Source organism: Dendrobium catenatum, unplaced genomic scaffold, assembly GCF_001605985.2.
Source record: "Dendrobium catenatum unplaced genomic scaffold, ASM160598v2 original_scaffold_27042, whole genome shotgun sequence".
Classification (NCBI taxonomy): domain Eukaryota; kingdom Viridiplantae; phylum Streptophyta; class Magnoliopsida; order Asparagales; family Orchidaceae; genus Dendrobium; species Dendrobium catenatum.
In genome coordinates this window covers 51,301-77,538 of record NW_021345501.1, presented here as the reverse complement: position 1 = coordinate 77,538, position 26,238 = coordinate 51,301, and the positions used below count along the sequence as shown (strand labels likewise).

Here is a 26,238-nt window from a genome sequence, read left to right as displayed (position 1 = left end):
TAAGCATATACTAGCAGTACGAAGCATATATTGAGCCCGGTATGGGGTTACCGGCATATACTGAGCAGCTTACATAGCTGTTTACGAGCACTGTTAGCAGATAGCTGCGTGTGGACCGAGTATTGTAAGCCTAGCCCCGATACCCGAGTATGTACCTGGCGGTAGCTTATTTGTAACTGGCGGGTATCGGTGGAACTATGCCCTAGCTTTCTATAAGTTGAAAATCAAACCCCTAAACTTTAAAAAAAAATTAAGAACACTTAAAGAAGTATGTAGAGGGGAGGCTGGAACCAAATGAGCTACGGCGAAGAATGTCGGCCCGGCAAGAGAGCTGGCGAGAAACGTTGCGGGAACGAACGGGCCGATCTGCGTGTTCCTGCCGGTTTCGATTGACGTCTTGGTCAGGTAAGTGGGTCTTTGCGAAGGCTAAGTGGGTATAACAGGAAGATTTTAAGAGGTTTTTAAGTGGGCCCCATATTTGAGGCGTAACGCCTCAAAGGAAATCTTCGCATAATGTCTAGTGAGGCGCGCCTCACTCACCTAAGGCATTACGCCTCATGGATGCACCTGAAGAATTGCCATAAGCTTTGAGGGCTATTTTGAAGCAGAATGGGCAAAGGCACAACCTGAGGGCCGCCTCAGGATGCGCAATTTTTAAACTATTGCACTCCAACCTTTTCCAATATATGCTCAATTTCGGTTATCCTGATCTCTTAAGGGTAAGCCACTCATCCCACCTGAAGCCATCCTCATCTCTGTCACACTTTAACTTAGTATTTATGCTTCTTTTTAATGTGCCAACCATTCGACACCATAAAATCATTGCAGACACTCACTACCATACTTATATGAAATTACCCTAAGTTTGAGGGGTATCATTTCTATCACATAACAAGCCTGATGCATTCTCATTCAACCATATCACACTTGAATCTCTGCTGATAATATCCCCATCTATATTCACCTCACTCTGAACACATAGATCCTAAGATATCTAAACATGCACTCTTATTAATTGACTTCGATCGCCAAAGTCACAAATCCCTCACTAGCTTATATTACATACTAAACAATTTGACACTCCATATATTCAGTTTTAGATCTACCTTCAAGCCGAAAACCTTTAGACTCTAAGGTTAGACCTCAATAATTCAAGCCTTACCTTCAACTCACCTCTCTAGTCTTTTAACAAGAAGAATACATCAGCAAAAAGCATACACCAAGGTACAGTTCCTCTTGCCAAATGTTCTAATGAAATATTCATGACTAAAGCAAAAGACTATGGGCTAGGATGCATCCTTGATGCAACCTAGCGAATGGGAAATAACTTGGTCAATCCACTTGTTGTATTGAACACAAGTAATATGCTCAGCATACATAATCTTTACATGATTTGATATAAAGCCATTATTTCTCCTTCTTTTCAGAACTCTCCATTAACACTTCTTCTTGGACTTTTATCATTTATGCTTTTTTAAAATCAATAAATATCATAGGTAATCCCTTATTTTCTTCTTATATTTCTCCATCAACCTCTTAATAAAATGCAATGGCTATCCATAGCTCGGACCTTTTTTTACCCCAGGCGATGAATTCCAAATTATTTTAGAAACATCTAGTATCACCTTCCTTTTCCCCCCCCGCAACTTATGCCTCCATAACTCGCGCTGCCCTAGTTTTAAGTATGACACATTACTTAATACCTCTATAATTCGCGCAATTTGCTGTACCCCCCCACCTTTATTTCTTAAAAATATGAAATTTACACACTCATTTCTCCACTCATCTGACATCTTTTTATTCTTCAATAGTATTAAAAATTTAATAAGCCATTTAAATTTCCATTTCCATCTCCTAAGCATTTCCACACCTCATTGCGAATAATCATTTCAGGTTCAACAAGCTTTTTCCACCCTTCATTTTCTTTAAAGCCACTCTAACTTCAGTTTACTAATTACGCCGATAAAAACAGAAATACTTCATTTTCATTTATTGGTGCTAACGTTCATTATAGTCAATCTTATTTTTCATAATCTCATTAAAAAGTTTAGCAATAATATCTCATCGCCTTTTGTGAATAATCATCTTCTAAGAAAGTAATTTTATCGTTCATTCCATAATATACTTCACTTGACTAAACCTTACTAGCTCTTATCTCTTGTTTGGCTAACTTAACCATATATAATTTCTCCCTATAAATCTAATCTATGTATATAAATCTCTAAAAGCTACGATACTTTCTTGAACTCGCACATATTTGCTTTTCTTAGTATTCGTACGAAGCCGAGCCACTTTATATATTTCCCAATTATTAGAATTTTTAAAATTAAACCAATTTTTCTAACAAAACTTATTATTTTTAATCTTTTCTTGTACATTTGGATTCCACCACCAACTATTTTTACTATTAGGAGTTTTTCCCTTTTATACTCCAAGGACATCTTTTGCAATATTTTTAATATCACTAGGCACTTTTTCCCACATAACATTAACATCCTCATGCACAGACAAAATATTAAGATCTAAAATCTTATTCTCAAAAATATTTTTGTTAATATTCTTTAAATGCCGCCATATAATCCTAGAAAATCATTTTACTTTATTTTTTATTTTATGCCCATTTATCTTAAAGTCCATAACTACGAAAATATTCGTCAACATGTTTAAAATTGCGCAATAAGAGGCGCGCCTTGAAGCGCGCCTCTGGGCAATTTGACCCAAAACCGCCTCAAGACTTACGCAATTCCTCTCCTGGCAGAGGCGTACGCCTCACTTGGACTGAGGCGCGCCTCAGAGGCGCAATTGCGCAATTCTGGCTGAGGCGTACGCCTCAAAAATATGCTCAAAACCGCTCAGAACATGCTCGGTACCGCTCAGTATATGCTCGGTACTGCTCAGTATATGCTCGGTACTGCTCAGTATTTACTCAGTACTGCTAGGTACATGCTCGGTACCGCTTAGTATATGCTCGGTACAGCTAGGTATTTGCTCGATACTGCTAGGTACATGCTCGGTACCGCTCAGTGCTGTTAGGTACATGCTCGGTACTGCTAAGGAAAATGCTCGGTACCACTCAGGTCGAACCCCGCCAGGGGGCAGCGCCCCCTTGGACCCCCGGCAGTCCGGCATATTATTCTATTCATCATCTTTAGTAATAGTTGTTAATGTTAGTCTACTTCTTCATGAGTGCATGTTTTGATTGGAAGACATTGGACTTTATAGGAGGGAGGAAGGGGTGAGAAGATTCCCTTGAAGACCCATTTAGTGATGGGACATGATTAGATTATATATGTTCTTTCTTAATTATACTTTGGGAGTTTTGATAGACTAATACTTTGTGATTTTGTACTTTGGGACATGATTTTATTGCATCTATTTTCTTACTTTCCCCTAATTTTAATTGTCATTTAAATGTTTTTATTGTATGATAGAATCTTACTATTTTTTACTTGCTAAAACCCTTAAATTCTCATTTACGCAATTCTTCGTCGGTGAGGCTTACGCCTCGCCTCACAGACAAAAAACGCCTCGAGGCTTATTTACGCAATTTTAAACCTTGTTCTAATCAATTGGAACATCATATGACTTTCATCTCATCATACTTATTTCATTTAGTAGATTCAAGATGTATTTTTAGGGTAAAGAAATATCTCAACTTTTGAATGAGTAATTCAATTCCGAGTGCAATAGAGTTTTCCTATATCTTCACGTCAAATTTTTTGGATAGCTGATCTTTCACAATTATTATTACACATATGTGATGCCCCAGTTTTCATCATGCAACTTTGGGTATTAAAGGCCACAAACTCAATTGTAAGGATGTTCTGCTTAAAAATCTATGAAAATTGTATTACCCAAATGCACACCTAGTATTCATCAAATTGACTTGGATATTTGAGGCATTGACCTCATTCTTAGCTATTGAAACCTTCCGAGGCAAGTCTCTATGAATTGTATTGCCTAGATATCACATCTCTGCATTCCTCGAGAAAGTTTGGATATTTGAGGCATTGGCCCCAAAGTTAGTCGTCAGGAGTTTCAAGTGGCAAATCTCTAATAGATGTATTACATTATGTCAAGCCTCAATGCTCATCACATCTTTTCATGAGAATTAAATCACTTGAATGAAAGTTGTATTTTGAAGTTTTTCTTTAAAAAACCATACCAAATCCTCACTTTGATGTTAATCATTGTATATATGAGTTAAAGTTAGTTGTCAAAGCTCTTTCAATGGTGGATATTTTGTAATTGCACTGCCGAGATGCCAAGCCCCATTACTCATTGTGACACTAAAACATGTTTTCACGAGGTCAAATCTTCTTGAATGTGAGTCATATTTTGAAGCATCATCCTTTAGAAGCCATTACATTTCCTCACTTTGAGATACTCATTGCATATTTGAGACCATTGTTAGGAGGTATATGGTCAATTGCAACATTCTTTAGGAATGCTCTTTCCTAAATGATGTATAAGCCCTTACAGATGGAGGAACCACTGGGATTTTCCACTAACGAACATCTAAGAGTTATATTTCCCATTGTCAAGCCCCATATTCACCATGCAATGTCTTTTGCATGGATCAAATCTTCTAGCAAGTGAATCTTATATTGAAACACCTTTTTTGAGAAGCAAATTAATATTTTTATCTCAAAGTTGCATTTTTGTATCTTTGAGTACAATCTATTGGAGTTGGCTTATCAACCTTTTTTTGTGAGTCCACTCTACTTATTTATTGTGGAGTACATTGACAATACAGGACAGGGCTATGTAGACAAGGCTATGGGTTTTGACCGAGTATTACGCATTCCCCACTCAATTATGGGACCTTGATCATGTCAACACCTTGTTCAGTTCATATTGATTTCTTCAAGCATTAAGTCTTTTCTCTAACAGCTTACAATCATTCTTGATTCCCCTAATTATTTTTTAAACCAAAACCAAACAATAAACCCAAATTGAGCCAAGAAAAAAAAGAAGAAAAATCAAATGAATTAATCTAACACCGCCCCAAAGTCTTTGACCATGGAATGCCAGGTATGTTCGCTTTCCTCATTTGTTTGTCACTATGAATTCAAGTCATCCATATAACGATCAGATCCTATTCCTTCTCCAACATCTCCACCTAACTAAGCATCTCAAAATCCTCCTTTACATCCAATAAAATTTAAATAATTAACCAATTCATTTAAATACCCAAGAAACTAAAAACTCATAGATATGTATTTAAAACATTCAAATGCCTATATATATATATATATATATATTATCCCACACCTCATATTTCATACATGAAAAATATCCCCGGCCCCCCGCGCGGCATAAATCATACTCCCTCCTCAAAAAAAAATCATTAGCCACACCTAAACCAATTCTATTCAATTAGAGCATACACTAACATGATCAGATCAAACCAAATCCAATTTAATTGGGTAAATCTAAAACCAAAACCCTTCCTAAATTAATATAACCTAACTATAAATCTAATTAAAAAAAGGTTAACTTCAATCGGTTGATGCTTCAGTCAAATTGAATCAATCCAGCAACACGGGAAGACCTTCAAGCCTCCGATGATATCTTTCCAAAGTTATAAAAATGACTTTGAGGATTAATGGTGAGAGCCTTCTACTAACAAATTTGATTATTATATTGTTCTTTCCCTCATTTCATCCGTTCTTCAAGGATTTCCAGTTCGTCAAATCTTCTTCAAGATGGATTTCCATTAATCTCTCTTCTTCAGGATGAAATTCACTAATACTTTGGTATAATCGAGGACCTCTAGCACTTTCTCTAGTAGCATTTCAAATCCGTAGTAGAATTCTTCACAACACAAGAAAATTATTTATGAGATATTTATGATTATCAATATTAAGCCTTATTTGTGTCAGCATAATCATGTTAGTCAATTATTTTGTCATTTATTCTAATTTATAATTTTTTTTTCAATTTTATCATTGATCATACCAGATATGATTGCCATTTTTTACATTTGAGACTTGAGTAGGGTTAGAATGTCTATGAATATTTGCTACAAATATACATAGTAAGCCCTAGGATGTAAATTATTCGAGTGATGATGGAACTAAAAAAGGGCTTTCCACTAGCATACCTTTTAGGGGATCAGCTCTTCTCTTTGGCTCTTAGCCTTGAAGCTCTTCCTCCATTTCCTCTACCTTTTGCCACCCTCTTCTTGAGGCATTCATTCATCTCTTCTTCTCAATCTCTCCTATTTAGTATTTACCTCCATTTTTCCTCTTCTGCACTAGATTTTTCTCCTCTAAATAATCAGGTACCAAAAGTCCATGGTGATATTTGCATTTGCTTCCCCATTCATCATCACATGCTGACAACCATGATTTGTTATAATATGACATTTATAGCATCTATGTGGGTTTCCATCATTTAATTCCACTTGGGGTTTTAAGTTATGCTTGTGGGAAAAGAACACTTTTTTGATAGAAGATTACTTTAATCAGAAAGTCTCTTTCTGCTGTTAATAGGATTTCCTCCTAATTCCACACCTATAAAAATTACTTATATCAAGCAACACATTAGGCTCTCCTAGTAATTAACCAAAGCAAATGGGAAATTATATGCCATTCTAGATCACTCACAATTATATACTTTTTCTTCTCCCCTCACTAAGATACCAAGAAATGGGCTTATAAGAGAGTTGCTCAAATGGACTAAACAAAAACGGTTGGACCATATAGCATTTATTACTACATACATTCATGCATTAGGTTATTGTTGTGATCATTAGGCATACAAATTTACTAAACAGTTAGCTTTTTCCCTTTAAATACTGAAAGCATATAACCAACTACATTAAATAGCACAATTTTTTTTAAATTCATGTAAAGATAACTATTTTCTTGTGATTATTATTTGGACAACATAACATTAATTTTTGATGCAATAAATGACCGTAATATCCAACTTGAATTCTACTAATAACTTAATATTATGCTTCTCTTTTAATGGCCAACATTTTGCACCATAAAGCATTACAGGTCTCCCTACCATCTTATAGAATTTTCCCTTAAGTTTGAGAGGGACTTTTCTATCACACAACAAGCCCCATGCGTTCCTGCACTTCAACCATTCAACTATAATTCTACAAATAATATCCACATCTATTTCACAATCACTCTAAACAATAGACCCAAGATATCTAAAATGTATGCTCTTATTAATGATTTGATACCCAAAGTCACAATCCCCACACTAGAACTATTATTACTAAAATTACATTCCATATATTCAGTTCTAGATCTACTCAAATGAAAACCTTTAGACTCTAAGGCTGACATCCATAATTCAAGTTTACCTTCAACTCCCTCTCTAGTCTTATCAATAAGAAGAATATCATAAGCAAAAAGCATAAACTATGATACAACCTCTTGCAAATTTCTAGTGAGAACATCCAAAACTAAAGCAAAAAGATATGGGCATAAGGCTGATCCTTGATGTAATCCAACTGAAACAGTAAAATACTTAATAAAATCATCTTGTGTCTAGACACAAGTAACAACTCCTGCATATGTATCTTTAATGACTTGAATATAAGCATTATTAACCATTTTCTTTTCTAAAACTCTTTATAGCACTTCTCTTGGAACTTTATCATATGCTTTATCTAAATCAATAAAAATCATATGTAGATCCTCCTTATTCTCTCTATACTTTTGCATCAAACCTCTCAATAAATGTATAGCTTCCATAGTAGACCTACCTAGCATGAATCCAATTTGATTTTGAAAAACATTAGTGTCACACCGCAACCTATGCTCCAATCTCCATAACTCTCTCCCATAATTTTAAAGTATAAAACATTAACTTAATTCCTCTATAATTCACACAATCTTATGCATCACCTTTATTCTTAAAAATATAAATCAACACACTCATTCTTCGCTCATATGGCCTCTTTTTAATCTTCAAAATAGTATTAAAAAATTTAGTAAGCCAAGAAATTCCTTCATCTCCTAAGCATTTACACACCTCTATTGGAATATCATCATGTCTAACAGCTTTTTCTTACTTCATTTTCTTTAAAGCTTCTTTAACTTTAATTTTAATAATACGTCAATTAAAAAAAAAACCTTTATTTTCATTTAGGATGGGTGCTAAGGTCACCAAAGTTAATCACATTCTCATAATCTTCATTGAAACGTTTAGCGAAATATCTCATGCACCTTTGTTGAATATCCTCTTCTAATAAAAGCACTCTTTGATCTTCATCCTTAATACATTTCACTTGAACTAAATCCTTACTACTCCCATCTCTTTGTTTAGCTAACTTATACATATATCTTTCACCCTCCTTAGTATCTAATCTATTATATAAATCATCAAAAACTAAAATTTTTGTATGACAAATTGATTTCTTAGACTCCTTATAGGCCTCTTTATATCTTTCTCAATTATCAGACAGTTAAACCAATTTTTATTACAATTCCTCTTATTTTTTATCTTTTTTTGCATATTTTGATAACACCACCAACTATTTTTACAATTAAAAATTTTTACCTTTGATACTCCAAGCATATATTTTGCAACATTCTTAATATCATTGGCTATTTTTTTCACATAATATTAGTTTTCTCATGCACAGACAAAATCTTAAGATCTAAAATTTCTCTCAAAAATATTTTTGTTAATATTCTTTAAATGCCCCTATCTAATTCTAGAACAACAATTTACTTTATTTATTTATCTTCTGCCCATTTATCTTAAAGTCTAAAACTAATAAGCGATGTTTGGTACATAAACTTTCACTCAAAATAACTTTACAATCTTTGTAATCTAAACAAACTATTTTTCTTATAAGAAAATAATCAATCTGAGTTTTATTATATCCATTCTTATAAGTGATAAGATGTTCATCTATTTTTTTAAATAAGGTATTAGCAATTACAAAATCATAAGCTAGGGAAAATCTAATATGGACTTCCCACTTTCATTAGTTTCTCCAAGTCATAGCCATCATGAATGCTTTTAAAATCATCTACCTCTCTACCAACATGTTCATTTAAATCTCCTCCAATAAAAACTCTTTCTTCAATAGCTATTTTCTATATTAATTCTTCTAAGTCATTCCAAAATTTTAATTTTGAATATATATCCAAAACTACTTGAGGAGTATAAAGGCTTATAATATTAATAATCTTAACATCAACAAAAATCTTTGAAGCTATAATTATATCTCAAATTCTATTAAGTTTTACAATATTATCCTTCAAACTCTTATCTATAATCACACATACACCATTCTACGACTCCCATTAGAATACCATAATTTAAATCATGAACTATCAATCTCATTAGTCTTCTCTCTAACCCATTTAGTTTCCTGAATGCATGGAATATTTACCTTCATATGGATCATAATATCTATTAGTTACATTAATTTACTTGTAAGAGAACCTATTTTCAAAATTTCTATCCTAATTTTAGTTTCATGGACTAACTTCTTTGCCCACATATGTCTATAACGTGAGAACTCTTACCTATTTAACACTGCATCCTTGTGTCGGTGCAGTGACCCTTGCTCACTTGTCACTGTATTCAGACCATTCAACGCGTCGCTTCCAGGGAATGCCTTAACATTAACACAATGTATTAAAAGATTCATGTCATGATTATTCGACAAATTTTATACTGGTTATCGACTACCTAACGCAACCATCCACTTTTCTCATCCAGGACTTGGGACCTGGCAACGACAGTGTTTATAGATAAGAGTTTGAAGGGAAAAAAAAAAACTACAAGCTTGGAAGTTATACTATTTTCTACCATGCCTTTCAAGTTTTCAGTTAAACTATTGCACAACAATCTTATTTGGGTCGTAAAATTTTGATTTCAACTAAAATGAAGCTTCTAAATAGTAAATACTATACACGTTGGGGTGGTCATGACTATCATACTATGCTCGACTACAAGTTTGTTATTATTTTTATTTATTTTTATATATGATTATAGGTTGGAAGTGGGTTGTCTGTCACTTTCTCACTTTCCCCCAAAAAAACTATCTTCCTATATCTATTCCAAAACTGCATGAATGCAACTACGCCTACTTGAAAAATCAGAGGCCAAGCAAAAGGGATGATATATATTTGACCCATAGGTTAGGGTTATTAATGTGAAATCCATAGCGTGGCTAAGAAAGCAAAAAATTATCAAGTCTAATTGTGTTTATCAAAAGACATAATTGTGCTAGTTTTAGAATATCCTGAATATCTATTAGATTTTCATATAAGAGCTACTTTATTCTGCATAAATTATTTGTTTACAGGAGATACATTATTGTTAAGATTGATGAAAAGTGAAAAACTGTGGCAAATATCATGCCTTTTTTTCCTAGAAATTCATAAGGCAGAGAAATGTGATATTATTATCCTGTCCATAAAAATGCCACATTATAAAAGAGCAAGGAAGATAGTTACTTCAACTGACATCCCCAAGCCATACCTTGTAAGAAGAAATACTGCTGGGCAAGGGCCTTGTAAGAGATTCCACCAAAACATAAGAAAGAGAAACAAATAACATTAAGAAAAGTTAAAAATGGAAGTCTCTCAAAAAGAATAAACTCAATATTTTTTTTTAAACAAGCAATCCAGAAAGTCCAATTTTAGAAAGTTAGAAGATAACCATCAAAAGTGGAACTCGACATCTACAATTGCCCAAAGAAATTTAAATAAGTTATGTTGCATCACCATTATTTTACTCGATAGTGAGATTAGTAGTGTGGACTATTAAGCAGCTATCAATGATTCATTAGGTTTAGATAAACTTTCACAAGTTGGAGCCAACCAAAGGATTTGGAAATTGGCTGATATTAGTGTAACATATGTATGTTCTACTTTGAATATATGTTACTTAATAACATAATGTTGAAAATACGCTTACCCTATGTTAGTTAGCAGCAGCCAATGTGTCTAACAGAAGATATGTTCAAAATTCACCTATCCTGTGTGGACATTAAATGTATGGTATGCTTCTGTTGGTTTAGGGCTGAAGCAACACAAACCTATGGCCATTTACTTGGCATATCATGAGGAGCTTTTAATAATTATTATCCCTAATGAGTAAGGGTCACCTTCGTTTTCTCCTATTTTATCTGGATTGCAACAAATGATGCTTAAAGATATAAATTTTCTATCTCATGAATGTGGCAATCAAAAATTCAAAGAATGAAATCTAAAGTTGTCAGTGGAATCATGCCTTAACAATTTAAATCTCATATTCCCTCTTTGTCAGTTCCATCTTTCACTCTTATGACCTTCTTTGAGCTCTCTTCATCTTGAAATTAATTTGGATGAGTGAAATGATGATTTATGTAGCCCCAACTGAAAGTCTAGACCTTGCATTTGAAACAAGGAAAAACATTATTTTGAGCTATCTCATGCATCTAAAGTTGCTAGATCATGACTTCGATACTTCTGAAGTTGGGATTTCTACCCATCAATCTATTAATTCTTAGGTTTCTTTTCTTTCCATCTAAAGTTGCATTTAATTGGATTTAATTATAGTTTTCTTGAAGATTAATTTTTAACATACAATTAGGAAAACCGAAAATAAAATCCACATTTTAAATGATTGCTCAATTATCTAGCATTTTGGTGAATACATTTACTTAGTTTTGCTTAAAGTATGAGATCCAAACACTACTCCTAAATCAAAAATGGTTTTTGAACTTGGTTACATTCATGGTCAATCAAATCAAAAATGGTTTTTGAACTTGGTTACATTCATGGTCAATCAAAGCACAGACCTGCATCAAGATCAATTCTTCGTGAATGTGATATACATATTGTCTGGCTTGAGAGATCAATTAAATTTGAGGCAAATCCAGCATTTTTTTTTACAACAGTACACATACGGCTGTTAGGCAAATCCAGCAATATCAAATCTATCATGAACTCCAACTAGGGATTATGTAGGTTTACTAAAGGTGCCACTGCCATGATATTTGCAAAGCCTAATATGCTAGATCCACAAATTTTAGATCATGCTAGGGCCTTTCTGTGCCTTCCTCAAAAAACACAAGACAAAACACTCTTGTTCATGATGGAAAATGTGAAAAACTTTGGATAATTGCTACTTATGAGGTAATCTAACATGCCATCACCAAGAGTCCTCGCAGATTTCAACCAGCCAATTAGAGTTTTCATAAGCAAGTCCATGATGGAAACCACCTCATTCACCAATTGAGTATCTCTTTGGAGTTGAGCACCTTTATTAAGAGAAATAAGAGGTTCCAATGTTGCAATCACCACTAACACACAGATCAACATGTCTTAACATGTGAATAGTGATAAAAGCCAATGGCTCAGCCTCTTAGACTTAAAGAAACATGTTGAATCAAAATTGATCAGTTTCATCCGCATCAAACAGATTAAGAAGGTTCAATACTATAGTTTTCCTTCAATTTGTCTTGAATTGTTAATCAAATGACTAAGTTGAAGTCTAATTTGATTTCTTAAATGTCATATCATTTGATTTGGTTCACTCATTGTTCATGCTCAGTTCACCTATGCAGCCTAAAGTTTGACCCGATGGGGAGTTGATGGACCTAAAAGGATATAAATTTATTTGGTTAACTTGAGTAAACTATGCTTATTCCAATAAACCTATTTAGCCATTATTATCTCGTTGAACTGAAATGAATGAGCTTAAACCCACAACCAAATGTATTTATGAGCAAATAATATTTTCAGAATTTTTGTAACGTCGTATTAATTAAGTAATTTTTATTTTTAAGCTCATTCATGATAAAATTATTTTCTCTATTTCATTAATTTGAATTTAATTCTATTTTAGATTTTTTTTTAAAAGTATTCTAGCTATTTTTACAACCAAAAAAACCAATACTTAACAATGAAACTTTTGAAATCACCAAATCTGAAAATTACATGATGGAGATAAACTAAAAACTCAAATCGAGTTTAGAAACCTTAGCTACTTGACTAGTATAGAACCTTGAGGTTTCAAGTTCAATTTTATTTACAACAAAATATTTTATAACTTAGGATGCAACAACCAATACCTGTCAATGAACTTGTGCTAGTACATGAACCGGCCCAAAAATTTGCATTCTAGAGTATGCCAAAGCCTGCAAGTATGGGTGTCAATTTTGGGTCACGAGTCGGGTTCAGGTTGAACCCGAAACTGACCCGGCACTATTCAGGTCAACCCGAACCCAACCCGTTTTTGCAAACGGGTCGGTTTTCCGGACCCGAACCCGACCAGCTTCGGGTCCGGGTCAACCCGACCCTACCCGAATGAGCCGAGACAGAGAAAAAAACAGCTAGTTTTCGGGTCCAAAATGGGTCAAACTCCGCTTTTCGAGTCAATCTCGGGTTGTCGGGTCAAAACAGGTTTTCGAGTAAAAAACGATTCAATTTCGGGTCAATGGGTCAACCTGAACCCGACCCGATTTTTTAAATGGGTCGAATTGTTGAACCCGAACCCGACCCGTTTCGGGTTCGGGTCAACCCAAATCCAAAATTTTCGAGTCGGGTTTTCAGGTCGGGTCCAATATTGACACCCCTACATGCAAGCTCATCAACCAATTTATTAAGTGCAATCTTTGACTGGAATCAATCGTAAACCTGTGTGCCCGCCAACCCCATATGAGAATGCAATCCCAGCCTACTCAAGCTCATTGAACCACAAAGGCCATTTTCCCTTATGATATCAATATCGACCAAATAATTGACTAACAAAAACAAGAACCAGTATGGGTGAATTATGGCCGTATTGGTTGAAAAAAACTGAAGTTGAAACTGGTCGACCAGATTGTGCTGAGCAAAATCATCCATCAATTCTTGAAAAGTTGCCTTTAGCATTCATTAACAAAATAAAAAAATGCAACTTAATGTGCACAATTCTATCACCATCCTCCTTCATCAAAATTAAAAAAAAAAATCAGCTAAAAATTCCCACTATAAGAAATTGAAGCCCTGAGGCAAGGCTATGATACTAAAAATTAGAAACATGACTAAAAGGTTCTCATAGAAAAATGAAGTTCTTTATTTCATCCAAAAACAACTGAAGGCTAACCAGAACTTCTTGGTCAAACCTAGAAAACTAGTTACATCATTCTCGAAATCGTTCAATTTCACAATTTGTTCGGCTCTGCCTCCATAGATTCGAATCTTGATGATTAATAATATTAAGTTTACAACTATTATTACTTTAATAACAAATAAAAACTAGTATTTCTGGCAGTCCCTGTCCTTATTAAAAGTATTAAAAGCAAAATTATGCATAAGTGGATAAATTATTTTTTGTTTTGTCATCTCTCCTAGTCAAATTAAAGATGAATAGATAACAAGAGATAGACATGCGCTAATGGAAAGAACAATAGAGCATAGGAGCGAAGGAGGGTATAAGTCTTCCTAACTTCTACAGAATCCAAGAGAGGACCAAACAAGAGAATATATCAGAAAAACAAAAACTAGAATATGAGGATCGCGCCAAAGATGACTCACGGGAAGTCAATCTCAAGGCGGGTCTTGCCCTCCTGCAAACAATAGGCAAGGGACCTGGCAGCATCAGCCACAAGCACATCGTAGGACTTGGGCTTGTATACAGAAACCCCAGCCTTGAAGTTCGAATCCAACGACGATAACTCATCCTTAGGCTGCGCGTATCGCCGCTTTGGTAGCCGTCGGCTGCTTCCAGCGGCAATGGCGGCTTTTGAAATGGGCCAGCTGATAAAAGAAGAAGAAGAAGTGGAGACCGGACGCGGAAGAAGAGAAAAGGAACACAGAGGTGGAAGCGAACGACTCCGAGCAGATAGGTAAGTATGAGGTCGGTAGAGTGGAGTTTGGGAGGCCATTGGTCGCAGTAGCGTCGAGTGCTGAAAGCCCCCGACTATTTGGCGGTGTTTAGTAGCCCTATTTAATTGGATTTGATTTGCATATGTAAATACTAAATACTGCCAAACGATTAAAATATATCCTATATAGATTTTAAATTGCTATTTATCTTTGTTTTGATCTAAAATTTGAATTTATTATATTTTTGATTGATTTATGTGATTTAAAATCAAAAGTGTGTAGCAGAAGAGGAGGGAGCGAGGGAGGGGCGAGGAAGTCAATATTACTAGAAACTTATCTTGCTTCTTTTTTCTAGGCAGTATTGCCTTCTCTACCGACATCTAATTGTAATTTTTCTACTTCATTTTCATCGACAGGGTTAAATTTGTCACAAACCTCTAGATATGACTCCCTTGCTTCTTTTCATCAGTTGTTTCAAGCAATGTGGAAATGAAAAATAAGCATACTTTTATAACACGAGCCAAGTCAACCCTATTTGTGAAACCCTCACCTCCACCTTCATGAGCCACTCAAGTTTTTCTTTTTTGCCACTATTATCACATAAATCTAGCCCTCATCTCAGAAACCCCTGCAGGGGCGCTACCCCTTGACCCTGCAGGGGTACCCCTTGTCCCGGGGGCGCTTCCCCCGGAAATCCCTGCAGGGGTGCTGCCCCTTGACCTGCAGGTTGAACCTTGCCAGGGGGCACTGCCCTCTTACACCCCTGACATATATGCCAACAGTTATTTATAAGTTTGCCCCCCCTCCCCCCTCCTAAAAATTATGGTTGGTTCCACCCCTGCTTCCTCCTCCCTACTTTGATCGAGAAATCAAAATTGGAGGAGCCTCTCCTTGACAATTTCTCCCTCGTTCGACCGAGAGTTATTGACTATACATCTTCCTTCATTCCTTCTTCCATTATAATAGATGATGTGTTTGCTTCAGAATTAATTTATAAGCATTTAAATTTCGCTTGGGATAACTTACTGCTTTCTAAAGCAGTTTTTCGTAAAAAAAAAATCAGTTAAAGAAAGTTTTGTACTAAAAAGATTACATTGAAAAATAATAAAAAAAAAATTCCAAACAAAATCTTAGTAGTTCATCAAGCACTTGATCAATGATCATGAAGAAGATTGCAATATCCTTAGACATTAAACATTAAGAGATGTTTGATAACGATTAATTGGAAATGCTTGACGTCAGGGTAACATTTTATTGTTTGTTTTTATAAGTGGAAAGACCCTTATCCAAAATGAAGGATATTAAACATAAGAGATTCTCATAAGGTGTCAAACATGAGATGGCTTCAAGCACTCATTGTGGGTAATCATAGGCATCAATGTTAGCTGAGTGCTTGTTTTTTTGTCAAATTAAACTCATTTCAAGGTATTCTTTCTATGGTTGAGTTAATATCATCAGAAGGCCACAAAAGTCCAATTTGTAACTTTTTTCTCATACATGAAAACTATATTAAAATACATACTTGATTGAAGCATTTTATTTTGCCATCTCATTTATTTCGAAGTCAAACTAATTAATTGAAATCTATAATTCAAAAATATTTTTAATTATTTATTATATAAATAATTTTTGACAAATACAAATCATAACATTGGTTATTACGTCCGATCACCGGGCCTAGAAAATAGGTCTGAACATTCACTAAAAAGTTATCGCGTGGACTGCGTTTTACCTCGCTTGACTTAAGATTCCGTGTACATTCCACACGTCAAATTTTTAGTGAATATAAATAGATCCGATGACCAGACGTAATAATTTGCGCATAACATTGAGGCCGCTTAGAAGCCATTTTTACGAGTAAATCCCGCACGAGCTTTTGAGTCACTTGAGAAATTCATTCTCTTCCATTTTTGCTAATATATTTCATGTCTAATGATGAATAATTCCCGAGACGTGATAGTAGATTTCATATTACGGTTAAAGAATTTACTCATGTTGTATGAAAATTAAATTTTGATGCGCAGGCCTTCTTTTGAAATTGAAATAAAGATCAGTAACTTTAATTAAAAGAAAACACTAAGGTGCCTTTTCTTCGAATGGGGTTTTGTGTAAAATAAATTGAAAGTAAGAATTTTTCAAAGTCCATCTCTTTACAGGGAAGAAAATCAAAATATTTCATTAAGAATTTTGAGATGATTGTAATTTTTTTATAAAGATTATTATAAAGTTATTGTGATTTATTTTTTGAAAAGTGTTCTAAAAATTATTTTTTCAAGTATAAATTTTTTTTTAAATAATAAAAAACAATGATCAAATAAAAATTATTATTATGATTTAAAAAATAAAAATAAAAACTATTTCAACCAAACCTTATATTTGATAAATTCCAAAATCAATAAGGCTTCATTTGGAAAAACTTTCTTACTACTTTCTAAGTCAATTTTTTCTATACAAAAATCATAAAATATTCTAAATTCAATGAATTCACTTTATACCATATTTAGAATGCATTAGAATTCTAAGTACTTGCAATCAAACAGCTCCAAGAAAAGCATCAAACATTCAATAAATAGCATTTATTAGAGAAATAGGACCACCTTCTCCCTAGCACTAGCGTGCATGAAGAACTAGAGAGTCCCATACGGAAGGCAATATTTCAATAATAAATCAGTCCTAATAACTAAGTGCTCTCGGAACAACAGTGTGTTTCATCAATTAGTTCAAAAAGACAAAAAATTTCGATATCATCTTATAATTGACTGAAGCATAAGCTATCAGGCCAACCTCAAAAGTTTTCGGGATTCAAAATGGTCCATGTAAACACCTGGGAAGTAATTCTGATCCATCCCAAGCCAATTTTACCTTTAGCCTAGGAAGTTCATGATCACCAAATGGAGAACAAGGTTGCAAAGAACAAAATCTGCAAAAGCACGCTCTGGTGGGAGGTCCTGCAAGCAGTTTTGGAACGATTAATACTACAAAACTTGTATCTATGGACTATTGGATTGTAGACTACTTGTGCATGAGTCATGTGGGGTGTCAATATTGGGAGAAATTATTCTGTGCGGACACCGGACGGTCTGGAGACCAGCCAGAACACGCCACGTCATCCGGTACCGAGCAAAAAAATGACGTGGCACATTCTGGTTGGTCTCCGGGCACCGTCCGGTGTCCATAAAAAATAATTCGTATATGAAGATACCCAACACTTAAAGTTCAAGTTTTGATCAACCCTATAAGATTCGGGTTAAGTTGGATTTAGCTTAAGTGACAGAAGAATTATATTAGAGTACAGTCAAATTCAAGTCATCATGAAAGATTTTAAAAAAATTAGGTTAGATTAGGGCAACTAAAAACAATAAGACCCAATTATATGATTATTTTTTCAAGAGAAAACTACTTAAATTATAAAGTTTGTTTTTTTTCTTTTTTTCTGAATTCTCATGTCCAAATCTATTTTAAGTCGGGTTGATATTACCCTCACGAATTGAGTATTTTCATAACGATTCATTCAATAAAATGGTTAGATTATGATTGATTATATTCATACTGGACCTTTTGAGTCGGGTGGAATCTAATCTGTGAATCCGAATTGACACCCCTATTCATGACAGTATGACTCTGATCATTCCATCAAATCTGAAGACTTTTTTATCTTTTTTTGTGGGGCACCATAACATTAGTAAATAACAGATATAATTCTCAGAAACAAACTTGAAGAAAAAAAAAATACACAAGAGTGAGCTGATCAAACGCACATACCTTAAATTCCTTGTTTTCTTTGTTGACTTGAATGCGGAGGCAAACTACAATTTGACAAAAAAGATCACCACACGGCCGTAACAAGTAAGGATTCAGAAAGATCATTCAAATGAGGGAGAATGTCCTACCTGCAAGCACTGCAGTGCCTACACAAGAGAGCACGCCTGAGAGGAAAGAGTTGAAAGGAAACGATCCAACTATTCCCATGTAAACCACCTGTAGTATAGCAGCAAACAGACAAAGAACACCCACGCGAACAGACGTATGAGTTTAATATCATAGGAGAACCAAAATATTAAATAATTCTCAGAAAATCTCAGGTTCCATGTTATCATAAACCATTATTTAGTAAAATATAGTAAGGATCTTTCTCATAAGAGGATAATGTATGAACTACAAATATATAAGATCAAAGCCATTCGTTTAAGCTTAGAGCATATAGGCTTCTTTTGGGATGGCTTTTTTACTGCTGCTTAAAAAATTAAAATTTTTGTATTAAAAAATTGTTTTAAGAAGCAATAAAAAAGCCATCCCAAACGACGCAATAGTCGCATAGAACATTTCAGAACTTTAAAAATTGAACATCGATCTGTCACATCAAATTTCTCAATAATTAGTTCCAACTGCATGAGAAGATAATTATAACATCAAAACATAAAATTTCAAATGACTTGGAATAGTGAATGAAAAAATTAATATCATATTGATTTGGCCTATGGAACCCAACCTGGACCCCTTTCTAAAGAACGAACAAAAACAATCCGATTGATAATTATCTTGGAATTAGGCACTTAGCATACTTAGCTATCACCAACATCAACTGTCCAAAGTAACAAGCATCCTTAAGGTTGTTGGTCTCGAGCAAAAGGGGGAATCTAGGTCTTAACCTCACCTTCAAAATAAGGCTCAATGGATTCAAAGAACCAAAATAAGTGTTTTGAGTCTCAATTAGAAGGAATCAAAGAAGAAAACTGTGAAATCATTACAAATGGGTAATTTCATTGGTCCCACATGTCAAAAGCCAATGCAGTATGATAAAAAATGACATAAATACAACCTAAAATGGCCTACATAATTACTTGACACTTTTTCCTCGATCTATAAATAAAGTCATGAAATGCAGAAAAGGAGCAATCACCCAAAAATAAATGCAAAAAGTTGCATCACCAATTTTCTTAATAATTCCCAGAACTAATCTACTACTTAAGACATAATCAAGTCACCGTATTTTGTTACTTCTATTGAATTGGTGGGATGAATGAAAAAAGAAATCAGAAAGTACGTGGAGGTACCATCCTCACTTACACAACAAGAACTAATGCTTCCAATCTCATCATTTATGCCCGTAGGGGATTCATCATTCTTGCAATACATCCACTATCACTATTTGTTGACAGGACCATTGTATGCATTGCGAAGCTTCTATTGTTATATGCGGGCGAGCTACGTTGAATGTAAATCCTCCAGTGCCACTCGTAGACAGTTGCATGTACTATAGCTCTTCTACATTTGCTCGTAGATAGCATGTTGTGTACATGACGGATCTCCTACAGCAACACGCAAGTGTTTTCATTTGCTCAAATTCTTTTGTATTTGCCCTTATATGGCATGTTGAGTGTATAACTGTGTTCGCAGGAGGATCGTTGTATGCATTGCAAAACTTCTACCATCACCTCATTAACTCATAGGTCAGTTGTTGTATGCATGTCGAACCTCCTATAATTGCTTGTAGGTGCTTGTATTTATTGTGAATTCTTGATTCTTGCTTGTATATAGTGTGTGTATTTGTGTCCACAGTGTATTCAACATACTCACGGCATATCAACTGTTGTTATCTACAAATATATCATATCAGCCATCATCGCTCACAAGGGATGCTCATATTCGTCTACAAGTGAACTAACATTGATTGCAGGGATGTCGCAACATTCACTGCACAGTCTTCGTACTTCACCCATGAATTGCAACTATCATGCCTCTTCCACAAGCATGAGCATTGTACATCAATCAATTGTCATTCATAGGTGATTTATGTCCATTACAACTCCCTTATTCATGTACATCAACGAGTGATTAAATTCTTTGCACATTATTTATGATTCCCGAAAGGCAATTAGTTATACAGTTATTATGAATCTTTTGTCGCCTTCGTAGGTGATTATTTGTTTGGGAGTAAGTTGCATACTGAGATCTTGGTTCATCACAAGTCCCTATAGTTACACATTGATGTCCATTTGGAAGACCAACATTGCTAGTTATCATTTGCATTTTAGTTATGATTGTGCATTTTTCAAATTAATGTCTAGTTCACTATAATTTTGTTCGAGTTATGTTTCCTATTTATTATTCAAGTTTTGTTCCATGTTTTTTCGTTTAAGTCCCCTTCGCTGTCATTGCTTAAGTTTTGGTCCTTCATTCACTAGAAATTTCATCAGCCTCACGAAGTTTCCGCCCTTTAGGGAAAATTTTGGGAGTTGAGTCTTCCCACCACGCTACGAATAACATGTATGGCAGGCGTCAGGCGACACAGTGGCCGTGGTTCTTCAATCCCACCATGCTATGAAGAACGTGTATGGGTCTTCGAGGTACCTGTCAGAAAACGCAGTTTTCCCCGCATGCATGACAGCACATACTCGGGTACTTAGGGTTATCCCCGCCACACTACGAAGAGCATGTACAAGGCCTAACCGCCTTGTCACAAGCGCCGCACCGAGCTCCCTCCCATATATGGGTGGTCCCCCGGCGTGTCGCGAGCGTCAAAAACAGGGTTTGAGATTTTATTAGTTTCGAGCATTATAGCGAGGTAGCGTTGACGACAACAATGAGTACTTGCACACAAATTTTCTATTTTCCTCTTATGTCTCATTTCTTTCTCTTTTTTTTTTATCTTTTTATTCTCCTTTCTTTTTTTACATGATTTTGTGAAGTGGGATTTTACTGTAGTGAAGAAGAGGGAGCTGCTGTAGGTTGATTTGAACGAGTTTTATATGAAGCGAATGGTGGGCTGCTTTTAGTGGGGATTTGAGTGTGAGAGGACTGTAAGTGGAACTAAGGAATGAGGTGGTTTAGTTTAAGAAGTAGCTGAGGGAGTTGGATCAAAGGTGGAAGTCGGCACAATGGAATCTAGCTGTGGTATTCAGCAGTGGAAGAAATATGGTGTCATGGCTAGAGATCGGATGAGGATCGATCCTAATGTGAGGGGAAGATCGGGGCAGCTAGGGGATTTGGATTCACGTATAGGTTAAGGTGAACGGCCAGCTGGAGCTTGCGACTGTGTGCGAGCAGATCAATCAAGTTGATTTGGTCGGGAGTCGAGCACAGTAACGAGATTGGGAGTATAGGGAGGTTGGTGTGTGGCTATGAGATCGAAGGACACTGTATTGAAGTGGATTGGTTGTCGACTGAAGGGGAAGACAGGTGAGGCTCGGTCGTTTTGAAGGACTAGACGACGAGATCGGAAGGACTGTGGAGAGGAAGAATCGAGCGTGTACAGAAGCTCGGTCGAGTGTAGCTGTGTCGACGGGAGTGAGGAAACAGGTCGAGGGAAGTGGAGATCAAACGTGGAAGTCGAAGGTCTCATGTGCATCGAAGAAGACGAAACAGGAGGTCGCTCGGCCTCCATTTATCGGCGGAAGCAAAGCTCGATCGAGGCGAGCGAATCCTGCACTGTCCCAACATCAATCAGCAGGAGTTTTCAGTGGGATTTTAGCAGAAATCCCGAAAATTTATGCAGGACTTTGATAGAACATCCAAGGTAAGATTTTTTGGATGGATTTTTTTATTAGTTGAAATTCTATTAAATGATGATAATAATAATAAGAATAAGAATAAGAATATAATAATAATCATTATTATTATTATTATTGAGACATAAAAAATGAAACAAAATTTTGGATTCCTCAAAATTTGTGTGTCGCTACCTCGATTTGCGCCCATTTTCTTGAAATTTGTGTATTATGCGTTGGGATGCACACCGATTTCCTCGCGCGATTTTCGTTGAGCAAAATTATAGTCTATTTTAAATGACCCCGACGTTTCGATCTCAACGACGAAGTCCGTATTGCGATCGACATCATTTGGGCAGCGCCGCACGTCAATTTCGGCTGTCAGCTGTTGATTTCGATCGCTTTCACCCGATTTGACTGCGAGGGGGCTCTCTTGGTCAAATTCGGAGCCATGATAGCAACGATGTAGCCTGTTCAACGATTGGAGGTTGTTTGACCACTTAAGTGACGTGTCGCATCTGCCGATTGTCACTTAAGTCACCGATTTTCATTCTTTTCGCGTGTTTTTAATGTATGGGTCAGCAGACCTCTCTTATTGCTTCACTTAGCTAGCTACTCGACCAAACTGATCTCAGCTTCATTATAAATTCCCTATAATTCACTTGTCTTGTTACAAACTCATATCATCATAATTATTCAAGATATGATCATTATGACTATCACTACAATAATATGTAAAAAAACACTATCATATTCTTATCATGATACTAGGTCGAGATTTTAGCTCGAAGATATATATGTATATATATATATATATATGTATATATATATATATATATGTATATATATATATATATATGTATATATATATATATATATGTATATATATATATATATGTATATGTATGTGCAGACATAAGTATATGTGTATTATTAATATATCAAAATCGAATTAGTTCAATCCACAAGCCAATTTTGAGCAAGCATATATGTGTTTGAGTCATGTCAATATCAGCTCAAAATCGAACGGTTCTCACCTCTAATGAAGTCTACGAGTCCAAACCTTAATAACATCATTTGGATGAATCATATATTTTATATATTAAATATTATAATCATTACAAATCATATCTTAGTTTATGTAAAAGATTGTGCATCTCCTCATCATCCTTAAATAATTTCTAGCGGGCTCAAAATCGATTCAATTCGTCTCCTCTTAGATCTCATCGATAGATTTATATTCTGATGCATATTCTAACCAACCAAGGACTCTTGATGATAAGCTTTATGTTTCATTTATAAGCTTACATGTTGCTTGTTAGAATTGTTAAATTCTTCTCCACCTATCCATTTAATGATCCAATTCCAAAAACCCCACTTGCATGACAATGTTATCCAATCTCAGAAAACTACAATTATCCCACTATCCTATGAGCAACACAAATTCCACTAACCAATCACACCCATATTGATGGCAATGTTGAGTTTGATTTTGCGTTCGAGATTGGGCTTGATCCAATGCTCAGTGAGATTGAGATTGTACACAAGGTCAATTCTAGGAAGAGATCATGTCAAAACTTGAAGACGAGACTAAGCAGAACTTACCTATGACAATTATTCTCCTTCTCCTTGGTATATGACTAGGATGCCTCCTTGCTACCAATGTTGTTACCTTCCTCATTACCAATCCTACAAATTGACTTTGTGCTATCATTATAACAATCCCGTTATGTGCTCCCCACCCAAATTACTGATTATATGCAAATGAAAGACAATGTCTAGAGTCAAGGCCCACATATCCTTTTATAGGTGCAGTCTAATTTAGCTACTATCTTAAAGAATGCTCAAGTTACAATTTTGCCACCAACCACCAAGTTTGTCACCTTTCAGTTCTTCCATAAAGAATGTCCATGTTTCAATTCCACCACCATCATCATGGTTGGCACCTTTCAATTCTTCCGCAAAGAATGACCATGTTTCAATTCCACCACCACCAACACCACCATGGTTGGCACATTTCAATTCTTCCGTAAAGAATGCCCATGTTTCAATTCCACCACCACCACTACCACTACCACCACCATGGTCGGCACCTTTCAATTCTTCGAAGAAAAGTTCCTTTCAACTCGAGAGACTTGATGTATACATATAATGCAATTAGATGAACATACATCTATTTTGATATTTGACTTGGTGCCATGCCTAACTCTTTAATAATTTGACCGGTTAGCCTACCTATATGTTTTATGTTCAAGAATTTTCCTTGTATCTTTATTTCATTCATCTTGGAATGGATTAGCATAAGGGAATTTTGGACAAGTGATGGTAATCTATTCTCTTTTCCACTCTATAAATAGAAACCTTATGTGTGAAGAAATGAAATCGAAGTCGAATACAAAATCTATGGCATTAAGAGCACTCACTCCCCTCCTTGACCATCCAAGTACTCTTCTCCTTCTCCCTTTGGATTCTATTACACCATCCCTCTCCCTCTCCCACGCCTCTTTGGGTTGTGTACAATCTCTTCCCCATTCCCCTCATAGGTCCTCCAAATACTCTCTCCTTCTCCCTTTGGGTGCTATTACCCCAACTCTCTCCCTCTCCCACTCCCCTTTGGGTTGTGTACAATTTCTTCTTCACTATCCTCTCCCTCCTAGTTTGTGTACCCATTCTCCAAATTATTACCAACATCGCACAAAGGACAAACCCCATTTGGCACTTCATTAATGATTTTGATTCTTTTCTTGTTAGGGTCACTTTTGTATAAGGGTTGAAGGAGTGTCACTTCAAGCAAATGGTTGCAAGCAGTGTTTTGAAAAGCATTTTTTGGAGCTAGCTCCAAGTACACCTAATGACCTAAGGGTAATGCTGATCAAACTCCCTGTTGCAATCATGAAGTTTCTACTAAGCTCGGTGACTCTACTTTTATTTTTTCCTGATTTTTCTTCAAGCTTATGGCCACCAACTTGTCACTGCTCATCTCCATTAACTTGTTGATGTGTCTGCCTAGTCTAGACTTGACTTCAAGCAATTAGTGAAGTTTTGATTGTTTGAAGCTTATTTGAAATTGATGGTAGAATTGGAGATTTCTTTGTTTCCAACTGTTCGAAGCCATGCTTGCCTTTATATTAAACTCATTATGATATACCAAAAATATTGTTTAACCATCAAAGTAGAGATGGAAAAATCAAGAGGTGTCACGGCAAGAGAATATAATAACTGATTTATGGAGAAAACATATTTTTTGCCCTAACTTTATCATTAACGAGTACATCTTTAAAATCTAATAAATGGTTATAGTTTTTATCTTAATATTTGATATTTTTCTTAATCATATTTTTCTATTAATGAAATATATAACAAATAAATTTCATGGGACTTATGCCCTATCAAGGTTTAAAATTGCGTAATTAAGCCTCGAGGCGGTTTTCGTCCGTGAGGCGAGGCGTAAGCCTCGAGGCGGTCTGAGGCGTAAGCCTCACGGACACAGAATTGCGTAAATGAAAAATTAAGGGTTTTAAGAGGAAAATAATAGCAATATTGTATCTTACAATAAAAACATCTAAATGATATATGAAAATAGTAGAAAGTAAGAAAGTGGATGCAATAAAATCATGTCTCAAAGTACAAAATCACAAAATATTAGTTTAATAAAACTCCCAAAGTACAAAAAACATATAAAATGCAATCATATCCCATCACTAAATGGGTCTTCAAGGGATTATTCTTCTCCAATTGTATCTATGAATGTCATGTCATCATCATCTTCAATATGACTCACTTTTTTCTTCCCTGTTCAATAAGAGAAAATATCATTAGCATGTTAATTACTCACTTGATATAAATATACTGCGATAACATATAAGAAGTTGTGGAATACCTTTACTTGATTGTTGTGCTGCAGAGCTAGTGGATGTGCCAACTGCAGTACTAGTGGATGTGCCAACTTGATCTGCTTCGCCCCT

General features: G+C 35.3%; 2 protein-coding genes across 7 annotated transcripts in view; both read right to left on the bottom strand.

The window, feature by feature from the left end:
* Nucleotides 1-14,899, bottom strand: part of LOC110112854 (protein LOW PSII ACCUMULATION 3, chloroplastic) — a 47,225-nt gene extending 32,326 nt beyond the window's left edge. For all 4 annotated transcript variants that reach the window (XM_020845221.2, XM_020845220.2, XM_028691617.1 and 1 more), the window contains exons 1-2: nt 14,496-14,899; nt 10,471-10,501 (exon numbers count right to left, since the gene is read on the bottom strand). In XM_020845221.2, the coding sequence (XP_020700880.1) occupies nt 10,471-10,501; nt 14,496-14,845 (381 nt within the window). In that variant the 5' untranslated portion in view covers nt 14,846-14,899. The remainder of the gene's footprint in view (nt 1-10,470; nt 10,502-14,495) is intronic.
* A 2,428-nt stretch (nt 14,900-17,327) lies between these two features.
* Nucleotides 17,328-26,238, bottom strand: part of LOC110112853 (dolichyl-diphosphooligosaccharide--protein glycosyltransferase subunit DAD1) — a 15,830-nt gene continuing 6,919 nt past the window's right edge. For all 3 annotated transcript variants that reach the window (XM_020845216.1, XM_020845219.2, XM_028691616.1), the window contains exons 4-6: nt 18,677-18,764; nt 18,549-18,592; nt 17,328-17,734 (exon numbers count right to left, since the gene is read on the bottom strand). In XM_020845216.1, coding sequence (XP_020700875.1) covers nt 17,651-17,734; nt 18,549-18,592; nt 18,677-18,764 — 216 coding nt within the window. In that variant the 3' untranslated portion in view covers nt 17,328-17,650. The remainder of the gene's footprint in view (nt 17,735-18,548; nt 18,593-18,676; nt 18,765-26,238) is intronic.